We start from the raw sequence: 18,716 nt of genomic DNA on the forward strand, positions 1-18,716 counted from the left end.
GCACAACTTAGGCATACTTTTAACCCTCTGATCGACCCTGATGTTAACCCCTTCCAGGGTGGATAAAAATCAATGATGTTTTTAAATAAAAAAATCAGATTTTTTTTATTTAAATCAGATTATTTTAGATTTTTATCAAATTTATTTTAATAAAATGCTTTTGAAGTAAAAATCTATCTAAAGATAGTTTTCTATTTAGGATACATTCATAATTTTAGTTTATTCAGCATGAAAATGAGCTTAGTTAAGTAGCATGAGGCTGTAAATTCTACAATATTTACGTTTTTGGTAAACTCATTCAATGAATCCAAGCTCTGCAAGCTGAGGTAACATGCACTTGCATTGATGCATTCACACAATTTCACAGTAACCATGAGATAAAACAGTTCAGGAATATTCCTTTTTTTTCATTGTTTTGCAAATCTATGTACACTACAAACTGTATGATTGAATAGGTTCTGATATTGCAGTTTTACTAACCTGACATTCTGTGCATTAGGATAAAACACCTTATCTGCTGCAGCAGAACCCATGGTGGATCGCTTTTTAGAGGCATTTCACAGGCAGCTCAAAGTGGATATGTCGCCTTCTCACTGCCTGTTTTAACCTGTTGCAGGGTGGTTCAACGTGGCCTCATTCACTTGCATGGATCGCATTCGACTGCGGTACTGCCCCCCAATTGTGACCATTTTTATAAATCTTGCAGCTCTAACATGACCCCTGGGCATAATAACATGCAGTTAGTCAGTTAGGGGCGGTAAATGCACTAGGTACTCTTCCTCTTTGCATCTTCTTTTCCACAATGGGTGGTCCTCAATGATGCAGAGACTGGAGTGTGTGCTGATGCTGATCAGTGCCCCTTTCACTCTGCATCATGACACTGTGATTGCGGGGGAGCGGGGTCAATGGTGCTTGGAACTCACAGTGAGTCCTCAATCATCAACCCGGGAGACTACAGTTCCTTGAGAAAGTATTCATACCCCTTGAAATTTTCCACATTTTGTCATGTTACAATCCAAAACGTAAATGTATTTTATTGGAAGTTTATGTGATAGACCAACACAAAGTGGCACATAATTGTGAAGTGGAAGGAAAATAATAAAAGGTTTTCTATTTTTTTTACAAATAAATATGTGAAAAGTGTGGCATGCATTTGAATTCAGCCCCCCTGAGTCAATATTTTATAGAACCCCCTTTTGCTGCAATTACAGCTGCAAAGCTTTTTGGGGATGTCTGTACCAGCTTTGCATATCTAGAGAGTGACATCTTTGCCCATTCTTCTTTGCAAAATAGCTCAAGCTCTGTCAGATTGGATGGAGAACGTCTGAACAGCAATTTTCAAGTCCTGCCACAGATTCTCAATTGGATTAATTTTTGGACTTTGACTGGGCCATTCTAACACATGAATATGCTTTGATCTAAACCATTCCATTGTAGCTCTGGCTGTCTGTTTAGGGTCGTTGTCCTGCTGGAAGGTGAACCTCCGCCCCAGTCTCAAGTCTTTTGCAGAATCTAAAGCGGCGTACACACGGTCGGACTTTTCGACCGGACTGGTCCGACGGACCAAGTCCGGCGGACAATCCGATCATGTGTGGGCTTCATTGGACCTTCAGCGGACTTTTCCAGTCAAAAATCTGACGGACTTTAGATTTGGAACATGCTTCAAATCTTTACGTCGTAACTCCGCCGGACCCAGAAATCCGCTCGTCTGTTTGCTAGTCCGATGGACAAAAACCGACGCTAGGGCAGCTATTGGCTACTGGCTATCAACTTCCTTATTTTAGTCCGGTGTACGTCATCACGTACGAATCCGTCGGACTTTGAAAATGAGCATGAAAATGAGCTTAGTTAAGTAGCATGAGGCTGTATATTCTACAATATTTACATTTTTGGTAAATTAATTCAATGAATCCAAGCTCTGCAAGCTGAGGTAACATGCACTTGCAGGTTCATATAGTGAACTTGGTGGTGAGTTATTCATGTTAACTGGTTCTTGACCACCCCACGTAAATTTACTGTGGTGGGGTGGCCAATTTCAGGTCTGGAGCGCTCGCGCGCTGCCGGCAATCCGCTTCTGATGTGATCATTGATCATTCAGGACACAAGCAGAACGGCAGTCTGCCTGTGTAAACAAGGCAGATTGTCGTTCTGTCAGAGGGGAAGGTACTGATCCTGTATTTCTGCTATGTAGGAACACAGATCTTTGCCTTCGTCCAGTCAAAGCACCTCCCCCCACAGTTAGTAAGCACAACTTAGGCATACTTTTAACCCTCTGATCGACCCTGATGTTAACCCCTTCCAGGGTGGATAAAAATCAATGATGTTTTTAAAAAAAAATAAAAAAAATAAGATTTTTTTTATTTAAATCGGATTATTTTAGATTTTTATCAAATTTATTTTAATAAAATGCTTTTGAAGTAAAAATCTATCTAAAGATAGTTTTCTATTTAGGATACATTAATAATTTTAGTTTATTCCGCATGAAAATGAGCTTAGTTAAGTAGCATGAGGCTGTATATTCTACAATATTTACATTTTTGGTAAACTCATTCAATGAATCCAAGCTCTGCAAGCTGAGGCCAATAGCTCCCGCTGCTGTTAATCAAATGCTGTGATGAGGGAGTGGAGGGCGGAACCGAGTCACCCGCTCTGTGCCAATAGACTGGGCGGCTCAAGAGCGGGCACGCACGGGTGCCAAAGACAGGGGTCCTGAAATGCCGCCAGGGAACCCCAGGAAAGGAGGATCGGGGCTGCTCTGTGCAATGGTTTGAAGTATACCACGGTTGTTATTTTAGTTTGAAAAATTAAGGTTTAGTATCACTTTAAAGGGGTTGTATTGTCAGAAGGTTATTTAGCTTAATGCATTCTAATGCCTTGTACACACGGTCAGATTTTCAGACGGAAAATGTGTGATAGGACCTTGTTGTCGGAAATTCTGACCGTGTGTGGGCACCATCACACATTTTCCATCGGAATTTCCGACACACATAGTTTGAGAGTTTGCTATAAAATTTTCCGACAACAAAATCCGTTGTCGGAAATTCCGATCGTGTGTACACAAATCCAACGCACAAAGTGCCATGCATGCTCAGAATAAATTAAGAGATGAAAGCTATTGGCTACTGCCCCTTTTATAGTCTCGACGTACGCGTTTTACATCACCGCGTTCAGCGTTATTGGATTTTCTGACAACTTTGTGTGACCGTGTGTATGCAAGACAAGTTTGAGCCAACATCTGTTGGAAAAATCCATGGATTTTGTTGTCGGAATGTCCGATCAATGTCCGACCGCGTGTACAGGGCATAAGTCTTCTTTGCACCCCTAATACTTACCTGAGATACCTCTATGTTCAGCGATGTCCACATATATCTCTGCCGAAGTTCTCCTTCCTGATTGGCATAGACACAGCAGTGGAGCCATTGGCTCCCGCTGCTGTCCATCAAAGTCAGCTAGCCAATAAAGGGAGAGAGGGGGCGGGGCCGGGTGGGGCGTCCGTGTCCGAATGGACACACGGAGCTGTGACTCAGCTCGGGTGCTCCCATAGCAAGCTGCTTACTGTGGGGGCACTGAACAGGAGGGAGGGGCCAGGGGCAGCGAAGAGGCACCTGAGAGGATGAGGATCGGAGCTGCTCTGTGCAAATCCACTGCAACAGAGCAGGTAAAAGTAACAGGTTTGTTATTTTTATAGGAAAAAAACGAGACTTTATAATCAATTTAAGGACAGGATACAAGAGATGGTAAGAGACTGCGGAGATAACACAACAGATGGTCAGAGACTGCATATAAGAGATGGTCAGATCCTGCAAACATGATACAAGAGATATTAATAAAGAGAGCAAGGGTTCTTCTTTACAGTATTTTGGCAGGGGACAGGGTTTTCTATTAAAGCTTAGGGTGCTTTTTAAGGTAATGAAATTTGTTTTGATGTACCTTAAAATGTATTTAACTTTAAACGTGGACAGCGGAAAATCTAAGCTGGTGAAAAGAGGACAGAAGGTTGTTGGCTGCATAAAAATGCGCCAAGCATCCTGATGGAAGCATCATTGGGACTGATAGTGCACTGTCAGCACAGACTGCATTCTGCTTATTCAGAGATGAGAAGATACTTGCTGCCCTTCCAGGAAGTAATGGCATGAATTCACCTCAATGCACAGCACAGACTAAGAATATATTATGGTGTGATGGGTTGAAGCTAAATGTTGCTGTAGCAATTTAGCAATGTGCTCCTAAAACATGCAAAATCCATATGTTAGGCCTCCTTCACACTTGCAGCGGTGTTCACCAACCCTGTGAAAAGTGATCCACAGTGGATCGCTTTTTAGAGGCATTTCACAGGCAGCTCAAAGGGGATATGTCGCCTTCTCACTGCCTGTTTTAACCTTCGAAACCCTGTTGCACCAAACCGCAAGTGTGTGCATTGTAAATAGTTGCAGGGTGGTTCAACGTGGCCTCATTCACTTGCATGGATCGCATTCGACTGCGGTACTGCCCCCCCAAGTGTGACCATTTTTATAAATCTAGCCGCACTAACATGACCCCTGGGCATAATACCTTGCAGTTGGTCAGTCAGGGGGCGGTAAATGCACTAGGTACTCTTCCTCTTCGCATCTTCTTTTCCACAATGGGTGGTCCTCAATGATGCAGAGACTGGAGTGTGTGCTGATGCTGATCAGTGCCCCTTTCACTCTGCATCATGACACTGATTGCCGGGGGGCTGAGTCATTGGTGCTTGGAACTCACAAGAGACTACAGTACCTTGAGAAAGTATTCACACCCCTTGAAATTTTCCACATTTTGTCATGTTACAATCCAAACCGTAAATGTATTTTATTGGGAGTTTATGTGATAGACCAACACAAAGTGGCACATAATTGTGAAGTGGAAGGAAAATAACAATTACAGCTGCAAGTCTTTTTGAGGATGTCTCTACCAGCTTTGCATATCTAGAGATTGACATCTTTGCCCATTCTTCTTTACAAAATAGCTCAAGCTCTGTCAGATTGGATGGAGAACGTCTGAACAGCAATTTTCAAGTCCTGCCACAGATTCTCAATTGGATTAATTTTTAGACTTTGACTGGGCCATTCTAATGGGGCGTACACACGGTCGGACTTTTCGTCTACAAAAGTCCGACAGCCTGTCCGACAGACTTCCGGCGGACTTTCGGCGGACTTGCAGCAGACTTTCTAACGAACGGACTTGCCTACACACGACCACACAAAAGTCCGACGGATTCGTACGTGATGACGTACACCGGACTAAAATAAGGAAGTTCATAGCCAGTAGCCAATAGCTGCCCTAGCGTGGGTTTTTGTCCGTCGGACTAGCACACAGACGAGCGGATTTCGGGGTCCGTCGTAGTTACGACGTAAAGATTTGAAGCATGTTTCAAATCTAAAGTCCGTCGGATTTGAGGCTGAAAAAGTCTGCAGAAAGTCCGGAGAAGCCCACACACGATCGGATTACCAGCCAGCTTTAGTCCGTCGGTGTCCGTTGGACTTTTGTAGACGAAAAGTCCGACCGTGTGTACGCCCCATAACACATGAATATGCTTTGATCTAAACCATTCCATTGTAGCTCTGGCTGTCTGTTTAGGGTCGTTGTCCTGCTGGAAGGGGAACCTCCGCCCCAGTCTCAAGTCTTTTGCAGAGTCTAAAGCGGCGTACACACGGTCGGACTTTTCGACCAGACTGGTCCGATAGACCGAGTCCGGCGGACAATCCGATCGTGTGTGGGCTTCATTGGACCTTCAGCGGACTTTTCCAGTAAAAAATCTGACGGACTTTAGATTTGGAACATGCTTCAAATCTTTACGTCGTAACTCCGCCGGACCCAGAAATCCACTCGTCTGTATGCTAGTCCGATGGACAAAAACCGACGCTAGGGCAGCTATTGGCTACTGGCTATCAATTTCCTTATTTTAGTCCGGTGTACGTCATCACGTACAAATCAGTCGGACTTTGGTGTGATCGTGTGAAGGCAAGTCCGTTCGTTAAAAAATCCGTCGGAAGTCCGTCAAAAGTCTGTTGAAAGTCCTTCGGAAAGTCCGTCGGACCAGTCCGGTCGAGAAGTCCACCCGTGTGTACGCCCCATAACAGGCTTTCTTCAAGATTGCCCTGTATTTGGCTCCATCCATCTTCCCATCAACTCTGACCAGCTTCCCTGTCCCTGCTGAAGAAAAGTATCCCCACAACACGATACTGCCACCACCATGTTTCACGGTGGGGATGGTGTGTTCAGGGAGATGTGCAGTGTTTGTTTTCCACAACCCATAGCGTTTTGCTTTTAGACCAAAAAGTTAAATTTTGGTCTCATCTGGCCAGAGCACCTTCTTCCTCATGTTTGCTGTGTCCCCCACATGGCTTCTTGTAAACTGCAAACGGGACTTCTTATGGCTTTCTTTCAACAATGGCTTTCTTCTTGCCACTTTTCCATAAAGGACAGATTTGTGGAGTGTATATCCAATAGTTATCCTGTGGACAGATTCCCCCACCTGAGCTGTGGATCTCTGCAGCTCCTCCAGAATTACCATGGGCCTCTTGGCTGCTTCTCTGATTAATGCTCTCCTTGCCCGGTCTGTCAGTTTAGGTGGATGGCCATGTCTTGGTAGGTTTGCAGTTGTGCCATACTCTTTCCATTTTTGGATGATGGATTGAACAGTGCTTCGTGAGAGGTTCAAAGCTTGGGATATTTTTTTATAGCCTAACCCTGCTTTAAACTTCTCCACAACTTTATCCCTGACCTATCTGGTGTGTTCCTTGACATCCATGATGCGGTTTGATCATGAAGGTTCTCTAACAAACCTCTAAGGGCTTCATAGAACAACTGTATTTATACTGGTATTAATTTACACACAGGTGGACTCTATTTACTAGTTAGGTGACCTCTGAAGACAATTGGTTCTACTAGATTTTAGTTAGGGGTATCAGAGTAAAGGGGGCTGAATGCAAATGCAAGCCAAAATTTTCAGATATATATTTGTAAAACATTTTGAAAACCATTTATCATTTTTCTTCCACTTCACAATTATGTGCCACTTTGTGTTGGTCTATCATATAAATAAAATACATTTACATTTTTGGTTGTAACATGACAAAGTGTGGAAAATTTTAAGGGGTGTGAATACTTTAAGGCACTGTAAGGACAAGATTAGGACATCTTGTGGCGGCTGGTGCTAAATAGTTTGGGGGGGTGTGTATTGCAAATCAAGATGCATTTGTTTTAACTAACTAGGGGATCCATTCAGAAAATAATAGTCTGGAGATGAGCTGCAACTACTACTGTTTGTTGCTGGGTGATATTCATTTGACAGCACTTATAACCTTCCAACTAGGAAAACTGTCATTTTAAACCGGCAAAGGCATACTATGCATCGCATACTAGCGCATTATGTGAAACTTACATAAAAACAAAATGCTCCAGCGATGCGATGTAATCGCTGGATGGCAGCGTCCATCTTCACCTGGTCTTCCTTCCGGGTCCGCAGACTCCGATTCTGTGAAAGGCCAGAGCCGTGAACACGTCACACGTCGCATGTGCGGGGGAGCCGTCATTCACGGCACATGTATCTGAAGGAATGGCACGGGTGGCGTTCCTTCAGAGCGCATGTGCCGATGACGTAATCGGCTGCATGTAATGTAAATATCTCCTAAGCTGTATAAATTTAGGAGATATTTACAGTACCTATAGGTAAGCCTTATTATAGGCTTACCTATAGGTACAAATTGTGCACAGTTTACTTTCTCTTTAAGCTAGCTTGAGCTGTCCTATTACCCAGCAACATCAAAAACATGACCTTGAAGTGTAAACCAAAACAGCTCCAAGAAAATGCACTCTGGTCCTATGCAAAAAAGCCACTTACAATAATCATTTTGATGCATCACTGATCTCCCATCGGGGGGGGGGGGGGGGGGGGAGATCTGTGACAAAATGTAATAGTGTCCTTAAGTTTATACACCCTAGAAATAAAATGGTGCAGAACCCTGCAAAATGTGAATCCTGAGAGATATGCATTAAAAAATAAGACAACATAACGCAAGGTTAATAATTAGGCATACTGTGCTATTGCAGCAAGGCACTTCATAGCACATCATTCTAAAAAGGACGTCCAATGCACCTTCAGTGCAGCTCAATGCGTACCAACGCAATAATATGGGGTGACCAGGCCCTTAATGTTAGATTTATGCAGAGTCACTGTGAAGTGGATGGTAATAAAAAATTCAACTATACATTACAGATAATGGTTTAGCAGATGATCAATAATGCAACTAATGACTAGATGGAATATGCAGGCAATATGATTATGGCACAAGACCAAGGCCAACAGATGAAGGTAAAGACTTCGTTAGAGTACACTGAATTTACTTCTCATCCACAGGAAATTATTGATGAATTTTACGGTTTTGGAATTCACCCAAAACTGATATTTCAGTTTTTTTGTAAGTGCTGGAGAGTTAAACATCTTTACAGGCTAACCCTTTAAAATGACATTAAAGCTTTATTTTTTTTTTATTAAAATAACAAACACGATAAATTTACCTGCTCTATGCAATAGTTTTGCACAGAGCAGCCCCGATTCTCTTCTTCTGGGGTCCCCTGCTGGTGCTCCAGGCTCCTCCCCACCACTCAGTGCTCCCTTGGAAAGCGGCTTTCCATGGGAGCACCCCGCTCAGCCCCACCCCCCGCTCACTCGGCACAGCATTTGATTAAAAACAGCAGGAGGCAATGGCTATCAATCTGCACAGGGAGGAGGTAAACAGCATTGAGAGCTGCTGCTCTCGTGCACATCGCTGGATCGGATCAGGCTCAGGTATATTATTATTTAAAATATTGCAAAGTCTAGATGTGCAACGTTATAGGGACATATCCCAACAGACTGTAATGAAAGCAAAAGGTGGTTATTGCACAGTCTAGATGTGCAACGTTATAGGGACATATCCCAACAGACTGTAATGAAAGCAAAAGGTGGTTTAACAAAACACTGACACAAGGGGGTGATCCTGTTTTCAACTTGGTGATTCTGGGGTTTTTTTTTTATCTTTTTCTGATATGTTGCTGTTATATCTTTCACTTGGATGTAATAAATTGTAAATGCAGCTGGATAAAACAAAAATTGTGTCTGTCCTCATTTCAGGCTGCAAAGCAACAACATGTGATTATTTTAAAAAGGGGGGTGACCCTTTTCTATACCCACTGTACATATCACTGGGTTTGTTAACACTATTGAGATTAGTATGAAGTATATCAATATAGGAGCAGATTATGGGGAGGTATTAGCTGTGTGAAGTTGGCACCCCATGTTTGTAAAGCCTAAATAAAAATATACCATTCGTTTGTGGCGCGTTTGTGCCGATTTGTGCCACAAAAATGAGCGTTTGTGCCGGTACGGTTTCTGAGATATTAAATATTCAATTTAATGCAAGCCCCGCCCACTTTGCACCCCATGTTGTTGAATTTTAAAAACAAATGTGCCATTCGTTTGTGCCGTGTTTGTGCAGCAAAAATAAATGTTTGTGCCGCTTTGGTTTTAGGAGATATTGTGCTTTTTATTTGCTGAAACCCCGCTCACTTTGCACCCCATGTTGCTGAATTTTAAAAAAAACGCGCCATTCGTTTGTGCCACGTTTGTGCTGGTTTGTGCCGCAAAAATAAACTTTTGTGCCGCTTTGCACTCCATGTTGCTGAATTTTAAAAACAAATGTGCCATTCGTTTGTGCCGCAAAAATAAACGTTTGTGCCACTTTGGTTGCGGAGATATTGTGCGTTATAGTTGCTGAAACCCCGCCCACTTTGCATCCCATGTTGCTGAATTTTAAAAACAAACATGTCATTCGTTTGTGCTGGTTTGGTCTATTCTCTAGATTCTCTGCTAATATAAATATATATATATATATATATATATATATATATATATATATATATATATATATATATATAAAAAATGTTTGGGGGTTCTACGTAATTTTCTAGCAAAAAATATGGATTTTAACTTGTGAGCAACAAATTTCAGAAATAGGCTTAGGCATTAAACGGATTATGTACGAACAGACAGTAAGTGCATATCCACATTTACAAAGATGCATATTTTGTGCACCTTTGTAAACTCGTATTTTGCAAATTCTGCTCATGCGTTGTGTGTTGAATTTAGGCCTCATGCTGTTGTTGCATTGAAAATAAAAAAAATAAATAGTGACTACAGTCACTTCAGCACATTGGTGTGCGAAGGTAGAAATTTTCACTGCCATGTGTGACACATTCTGAAAAGACTCTACCCCAGAGCACTGGAGATCACCGTTATTTTCTAAACACATTTTGCTGGGTGCATACCTAGAATAAAAGGTGTTTAATGTACCCTAATGCCCTTGATTACCCTGTGGTTTAAAGCATTTCTGTATGTTACTACAATGATTTTACATTCTGGCTAACCCTGAACACAGGATGTATACAGTACATGGGGACATCAGTTATTAACACAACTAGGGTTGCCACCTGACCACTATATTAGGTTGTCTTGCTAGTGCTAGTATTGCAACAAAATAGTTTCTATACACACAGCAAACACACAATCACCTAGTCCAAATGTATTATTTTCACTGCAATTGCAAACATTGCATAATTATTAATAATAATAATAAGTAAGATTAAAGATGTTAAAAATTTACCCTGGATTCCCTGAGCTAGAAGTGAAACCATCAAGCAAAAAGTTGTTCGAGCTCCAATGCTGCCTTTTCCAGGGTACAGTATGAAGTGCAGTGCCCGGTACAGTGGGAGGAGCTTTACATTAAGGAAACCCAAGCTGAGTATAGGTTCTGTACGTAAGATTTAACAACAACGAGGTGTAAAGTCAGTGTGGTCTGACAACATATAAACGCACAATATCTCCGCAACCAAAGCGGCACAAACGTTTATTTCTGCAGCACAAACCAGCACAAAGGCGGCACAAACGAATGGCACTTTTTTTTTTTTTTTAATTCAGCAACATGGGATGCAAAGTGGACAGGGTTTCAGCAAATACAATGCTCAATATCCTTGAAACCAAAGCAGCACAAACGTTTATTTTTGCGGTACAAACCAGCACAAACACGGCACAAACGAATGGCACGTTTGTTTTTAAAATTCAGCAACATGGGGTGCAAAGTGGGCGGGGTTTCATCAAATTTAACTCACAATACCTCCGCAACCAAAGTGGCACAAACGTTTATCTTTGCGGCACAAACCAGCACAAACGCGGCACAAACGAATGGCACATCTGTTTTTGAAATTCAGCAACATGGGGTGAAAAGTGGGTGGGGCTTGCATTAAATTTAATGTTTATTATCTCAGAAACCGAACCAGCACAAACGCTCATTTTTGCGGCACAAATCAGCACAAACGCAGCACAAACGAATGGTATATTTTTATTTAGGTTTTACAAACATGGGGTGCCAACATCACACAGCTGGAGGTATTTAACATATCTTGGCCAAATATTTATGTACATATTTTGTATGTGTTATAAATTGTATGCCATGGTGCTTCAAGCAGTTTTTGCTTTATTGGTAAGTTCTGGCATTTCATATTTACATAGTGGTAACTGAGTCCCAATCAGGTAATTTATTTTCCTTGTTGGCCTTAAGTGAATTAGGCCCAAGACAGGCGTTTTGACTATTTATGCTAACTGGGTGCTCACAGTATTTGGCATTTCTTCTGTTTGTAGGTCCCAGCGTGTCTCTCCTGTGAATCTAAAAGTTCCGCCATCTCCCTCGGGTGTACTCTACTGGGAACCAAAAGTCACAACATGCCCCCAATGGTGCTTCTCTTGTCTCTGTAGAACTAGAAATCCTAGCATATCCCACTGGTGCCTCTCCTGTTTCTGTAGAAGTAGAAATCCCAATATATCCCAGTGGTGCCTCTTTTGTCTCTGTAGAACTAGAAACCCCAGCACATATCACTGATTCCTCTCCTGTCTTTACAGAACTATAGGTTTTAAGCATGCCTCACTAATGCCTCCTCTATCTCTGGTGCGTGCCTCTCCTGCCTCTGCAGAACTAAAAATTTCAGCAGGTCTCACTGCTGCCCAGGGGAGGACTGACCATTGAGCCACTTGGAAACTGCCCGAGGGCCCTGGGCCACTAGGGGGCCCCATTAGGTTTGCCAGCCTCAGTAAAACCAGGGACAGTATGTATAAATCTGTGTTTTTTTTTACATCTGTCTGTGTATACTGTGTGTACATGTATGTGTATACTGTGTGATTGTATACTGTGTGTGTGTATACTGTGTGGCCCCATAATCTCTGATTGCCCGGGGGCCCCATGAGTTATCAGTCTGCCCCTGCTGCTGCCTCTCCTTTTTTAGAACTAGAAATCCATGCAATTCCCTCTGGTTCCTCTGCTGTCTCTGTGGAACTAGAGGTCTCAGCGTGTTCCACTAATTTCTCTGTAGAACTAGATGCCCCAACATGTTCCATTGGCTCACTTGTCTGTGTAAAACTAGTCCCAGCATTTCCCACTGGTTCCTCTCCTGTCTCTGTAGAAACAGAAGTCTCAGCATGCCCCACTGGTTCCTCTGCTGAACTAGAAGTCCCAGCATGTCCCATTAGACCACTGGTTCCTCTCCTGTCTTTGAAGTACTAGAAGTCCCAGCAAAAACCCACTGCTTCCTCTCCTGTCTCTGTAGAACTAGAAGTCTCAGCATGCCCCACTGGTTCGTCTACTCTCTCGGCTGAAGTAGAAGTCCTAGCACGTCCAATGGGTCTACTAGTTCCTCTTCTGTCTCTGTAGAACTAGTAGTACCAGCACATACCATTGGTCCACTGGTTCCACTATTTGTAGAACAAGAAGTCCTAGTGCATACCACTGGTTCTACCCCTGTCTCTGTAGAAACAAAAGTCGCAGCATGTCACACTAGTTCATCTCCTGTCTCTGTAGAACTAGAGGTCCCAACATGTCCCACTGGTTCCTCTCCTGTCTCTGTAGAACTAGAAGTTCCAGCACATCCCACTGGTCTACTGGTTCCCATCTTCCTGTTTCTGTAGAATTAGAGGCCCAGCATGCCCACTGCCCCTCCCAACCAGTTCTCTGCAGAACTAGAAGTCCTAGTATGTCCCACTGGTTACTCTTGTCTCTGTAGAACTAGATGTCCCAGCATTTCCCACTGCTGGTTCTTCACCTGTCTTTGTAGAACTAGATGTCTTTGTATAACTAGAACAGCATGCCCCTGGGGTTCCTCTCCCATCTCTGTAGAACTAGAAGTCCCAGTATGTCCCACTGGTTCCTCTCTCGTCTCTGTAGAAGTAGAAAGTCCAGCATCCCAATGCTCCACTGGTTCCTCTCCTGCCTCTGTGGAACTAGAAGTCACAGCACATCACACTGGTCCCCTGGTTCCTCTCCTGCCTTTGCCTGCCAAGCATGTCCCACTGAGATTGTTCGTGTGTATGTGGAACTTCAAGTTCCAGTCATGGATGTCTAGTTTGTCTGTGTAGAACTACAACACCAAGAAAGCCTCCCTGATGTTTCCCCTATATATGTAAAACTACAATTCCCATTTATGGGTTCCTCTCCTGTCTTTGTAGAACTATAGGTCCCAGCAGGGCCAGATCTAACCTGTCTGATGTAGGGGTGCAGTAAAAAATGTCATGGAGCAGAGGATGGGGGGGTCAGCAGGGCAGTGGAGAGGGTCAGCAGTTTGTAAGGCAGTGTACAGAAGCCATTTGTTTGTAGGGCAGTGTACAGGGTTCAGCATGGCAGAGGACAGGGGTCAGAAAGGTAATGTATGGGGTTAGCAGGATGGAGGACAGGGGGTCAGAAAGGCAGTGAATGGGGATAGCATGGTGGAGGACAGAAATCAGAAGGGCCGCGTACATGGGTCTGCAGGGCAGAAGACAGTATTCGACAGGGCAGTGTACATTGGTCCACAGGCGGAGCGCAGGGGTCATCAGGACAGTGTACAGGGGTCAGCAGGGTTCCTGACAGGAGTCACTGCTGGCAGGGCAGAGGACAAGGGTCACTGCTGTTAGGGCAGGGGACAGGGGTCACTGCTGGCAGGGCTCTCAGCTGAGCTCCTTTGGGGGGGGGCCACAGAAATGAAATGGGGGGGGTGGGCGCAGCCCATCCCAGCACCCCCCTAGATTTGGGCATGGGTCCCAGGTACTGCTGTCTCTCCTGTCTAAGTAGAGCAAGAACTCCAAGCATGCCTCGACATTTTTCCTTTTTTATATAGAAGTCTTTTAATGTCAAATCACAGGTATCAATGTAAAAATGCTAAGCTAATTATGCCCCTCTGATATTTCTCCTTTGACTGTAGAACTACAAGTTTGTAGGGCAGTGTCTCCTAAACACCCACTCACCACACTGACAGACACATCCTGCTTTACCTTGACTGACCTTATTACCTTGGGCTATTGGCCAGCCTGCTGTTGGTGAACATTTTTCTCTCTTCAGATTCATTTAGTTATAGGAATATAGAAAAAACAAAAATTACATCTATTTAAAAAAAAATAGCCCATCTCCAGCTGTGCCCTGTCAAGGAGATTTCTTCCTGTTCTGTCTGACGCCTGCCATCTGGTCACGAAGTGGAGAGAAATCTCTCAGTTGGTACAGAGGCAGAAGTAAAGTCAAGGTTCTGGACCATCCCCTCTCTACTAAAATTGGGTCTTTTTGGCTGTTTGCATCCCAACTGGGGAGATTTCTCCTCACTTCCTGATCTGTCTGAATGAGGAAAAGTCTCCCCAGCTAGGATACAGACAGCAACAAGACATTGACAGAGAATTTAACCCTTCCTCACTCTACCTCAAACAAAAAGAAAATTTGGCTGAATTTTACGCTGCATTGGCAAGCTTGGCTAATTTTGCTAATGAGTATAATGAATAAGAGGCAATGGGAATTCAGCCAATCATTTTTCTAAAGCCATCTCCCTCTCACAAGATAAATTGAGTGCACTATATCCTTCACTCTATGACAATTTGTCCATATGAATACAAATACCTAATTTAGCTTTTACAAAATACTACACCTGAAATAAAAATGTAATCTCTAATAAATACTTAGAACATTTGTAAGAAAAGATGTTAATTTTATTTTTTAATATATATATATTTTTCAAAAGTACATTAATACAGCCTACAAGAACTTTACTTTCTGTAAAAAGGAAACATACTTGTCATGTCCTACAGAGGGAGCTTTGCTAAAATGCTGCAGCAGCACCATCTCACCTTTACTAAAGGACAATATGCTGCGTCCCACAATTTTTGTTTTCTTCAGTAACGCTTCATAAAAACATGCTACATAAAAACCAATGCCTCTTCCATTAAAATATGATGTTGTAGATCCTCTAAATATATATATTTTTTTTATATTTTGCAGTGCTGGCACAAGGTTATCTAGAGCCCAGGGCGAACATGCCGAATTGTGCCCCCCCCCCTTCCCTGAGATGTATGAGCGTTATGCGTCAGCAAAAATCTCTCCCCCCAAAAGAATCGCACACTAAACTGCATACTTGTCCCCTAAGCATAAATCAACCCTTCCTCCCAGTACCAAGCCGCCCCCCCTGCTGAAATCCTGGCACAAATCTTTGCCCCCCCAATCCTCTCGAGCTCAAATCCTCTCTCTCCTCATATGCCCCCAGCACAACCCCCCCCCAAAAAAAAACCTTTCCCCTCCTAGCACAAATCCTCTACCCCTCAAATGTTCCCTCTGAGCACAAATCCTCCCCACCCCACTCCAAATCCTGCCCTTTCGCACAAATCCCCCCGCCTCCAATTTTCTCCTCCTAGCACAAATACCCCCCCAATCATCTCTACTAGCATAAAACCCCCATCCCAAAAATAAAGTCCCCTCTTAGCACAAATCCCCCCCCCCACACACACCATATTACAGTTTCTAGCACAAATCCCCCCTCCTAGCACAAAACCTCTTCCTCCATCGCCCCTCTAAACACAACTCCCCCCCCAAATCACCACTCCTAGCACACCTCCTGAAATTTCCCCTCCTAAAACAATTCTTACCCCCTGCCACCCTGCCCCTCCCAACACAAATTCCCTCCACCCAATCTCCTTGTGGTGCCCCCCCCCCAAACCTTAAATAATACTGCAGTGCCCAAGGCAGCCCCCCCTCCTGCCCACCCCTTGTCCCGGCCCTGGTCCCAAAATAATTATTTCCATGGAAGACATCACACCCATCAGGAACATAGCACAGATAATCTGCCTACTGGATTGCCATAGAACATGAGTGGGGATGCATAGGGCAGGCTTATAATGGAACTGCAGTGAGATCATTCTGAAAAAAAAAAAGTTCTGCATTAGGGTCCTTCAACCCCTTTACTTCAGGGTTGACTATGTCTTTGTGCCTAAGTTCATGTGCAACTTTTAAAACTACAAGGGTTAGCTAGTTATAAAATAGAAATCGCAAAGGAAAAAAAAAAATGGCTGATAAATTATGCAATTAACCTTGACAAAATTGTAATTGCAGAAAACTTAAAATAAGGATTTGTTCTAGTTGCTTAGCAATATATACTTTTCTAAAGACATCTTCCTATGTATATTGAGGATTGTTATGTGGTTGCTCGAATCCTTGGAAGGGACCCAAAAAACACCCACCCACAATGAAATAAGCAAATGCAGATCTGTCTTAAAAAACTGCAGTGGAGTATCTTGAAACCCATCGTTTATTGTTCTTTTAGAAGTCATAAGAATTGGGGCATCATTTTTTTTTTTTTTTAACATTGGTTTGAATGGGAAGATAGAATCTAAAGTCACAATATTTATTGTTGTCTTTTTTGGCGACATGCAGCATAAAGCAGCTGGTATCATGCCATGCTTTCTAGCAAGAATGCCCCTATTTTATAAAAGGCGTGATCAAGGTAGACTGGTGCATGGGATGAGTACTGCAATGCAGACAGAGTTTGGTGTGCCTGCATGGGCTCCTGACACTGCATTGCAGAGCACAACTTTAGAGAGGCTCCGTTTCTGATTTCTATCACTCCAATCCTATAATACAAGAGGCTTTTTAAAGCCATGTTTGTATGATTACTTACCTGCAAGGTGAAAATGTCCTCCCTGGAACACAGCAGCCCATGTTAATAGCAGTAAGGGAACCATGCTGAAATGTAGAAACTTGCAGCTTTTGTCCTGAGCTGGTCCAGAAGATGCTAATGATGCATTAAGTTGGCATACAGGAGGTAGGATCAGCTTCTTTCGTATAGCAGCATAGTAGCAGTGCGGAGCGCAGAGTGCTTAGTCTGTCATTCCCACACTGTGGCTCTAAGCATCCTATCTGGGCTGGGGAGAGATCACATGACAGCCTTTCACTGAAGCCAAGTGGAAGACATTTTTAGTATGGGCTGCGCACTTTTCTTGTCCTCATTCTTCCTAGAAATAGTAGCAGAAGTGATTCATTAATGCATTCAGATGATATTACAAGAAACACATTAGTAGATTTTTTTTGGTTAAAGATACAATATACAGCTTAAAATGTTTTTTTAATTTAATGCTTCAATTGCTGTAGTCAATTATTTTATGAAATATCAATGGGAATAAATAATTTGGAATATACTGTAAATCTCTATTTCATAGGCATATATTGCCTATTGCACACAGACGCAAAAATGCTCTGATGTTTATGCATAGGATCTTGCTGGCAGAAAGATCCTGAGTTAAAAAAGTGAGTTATATTTTGCAAAGAAATTGCGTGCGTAGGCGTACAGATGCGTAGATGTACATATGCTTATTAGGGCTGAAACAACTAAATCAACATTATCAATTATGAAAATAGTTGTCAACTATTTCCATAATCGATTAGTTGGCCTGCATACAGAATGCATTATTTGTTTACATAACAGAAAGTACAGTGCAACACAGATACAGCTTAAGAGCCGGTTCACACGGGGACGACTTGTCAGGCGACCTAGCCGCCTGACAAGTCGCCTCCCGTTCTGTACAATGGAACCGTTCTAATCGGAGCGACGCAAGTCGCTCCGACTTAGAAGAAAGGTTCCTGTACTACTTTGGGGGCGACTTGCATAGACTTCTATACAGAAGTCGTCTTGCAAGTCGCCCCGGCAGTCGTGTGCAGGTCGCCTCTGGTCGACACTGCACCCCACAGACACACTGCACCCCACAGACACCGCACACTCCAGACACCGCACCCCACAGACACACTGCACCCCAAAGACACACCGCACCCAACAGACCACACCACAGAGAGACTGCCCCGCACAGAAAAAGGCCGCACCCCACAGACACACCACACCTAGGGTGACCACATTTCCAAACTGCCATTCAGGGACACACACACACACACACACACACACACACACACACACACACACACACACCCCCCGCACCCGCACAAAAAAGATGGTTTTTGATCCTTTTTTTGCCAATTTTTGGGGAAAAAAAACAAACAGTGGTAACCAGTTTAGACAGGTGGTATGGACAGCAGAACAGAACAGAGGGGGCCATGGAGGAAGAACGGAGGGGGACAGCAGCAGAACGGAAGGGGACACGGAGGAAGAACGGAGGGGGGCAGCAGAACGGAGGGGGACACGGAGGAAGAACAGAGGGGGATAGCAGCAGAACGGAGGGGGACACGGAGGAAGAATGGAGGGGGACAGCAGAATAGAGGGGGACACAGTGGAAGAACGGAGGGGGACAGCAGCAGAATGGAGGGGGACACAGAGGAAGAACGGAGGGGGACAGCAGAACAGAGGGGGACACAGAGGAAGAATGGAGGGGGACAGCAGCA

The 18,716-nt window shown here is 43.6% G+C and overlaps 1 protein-coding gene across 2 annotated transcripts in view; it reads right to left on the reverse strand.

Annotated features, from left to right (window-relative positions):
• Positions 1-17,266, reverse strand: part of CNTNAP1 (contactin associated protein 1) — a 668,106-nt gene extending 650,840 nt beyond the window's left edge. For both annotated transcript variants that reach the window (XM_073608280.1, XM_073608279.1), the window contains exon 1: positions 17,008-17,266. In XM_073608280.1, coding sequence (XP_073464381.1) covers positions 17,008-17,071 — 64 coding nt within the window. In that variant the 5' untranslated portion in view covers positions 17,072-17,266. The remainder of the gene's footprint in view (positions 1-17,007) is intronic.
• Between the last annotated feature and the right edge of the window lie 1,450 nt (positions 17,267-18,716).

Source organism: Aquarana catesbeiana, linkage group LG12 (assembly GCF_042186555.1).
Source record: "Aquarana catesbeiana isolate 2022-GZ linkage group LG12, ASM4218655v1, whole genome shotgun sequence".
Classification (NCBI taxonomy): Eukaryota; Metazoa; Chordata; class Amphibia; order Anura; family Ranidae; genus Aquarana; species Aquarana catesbeiana.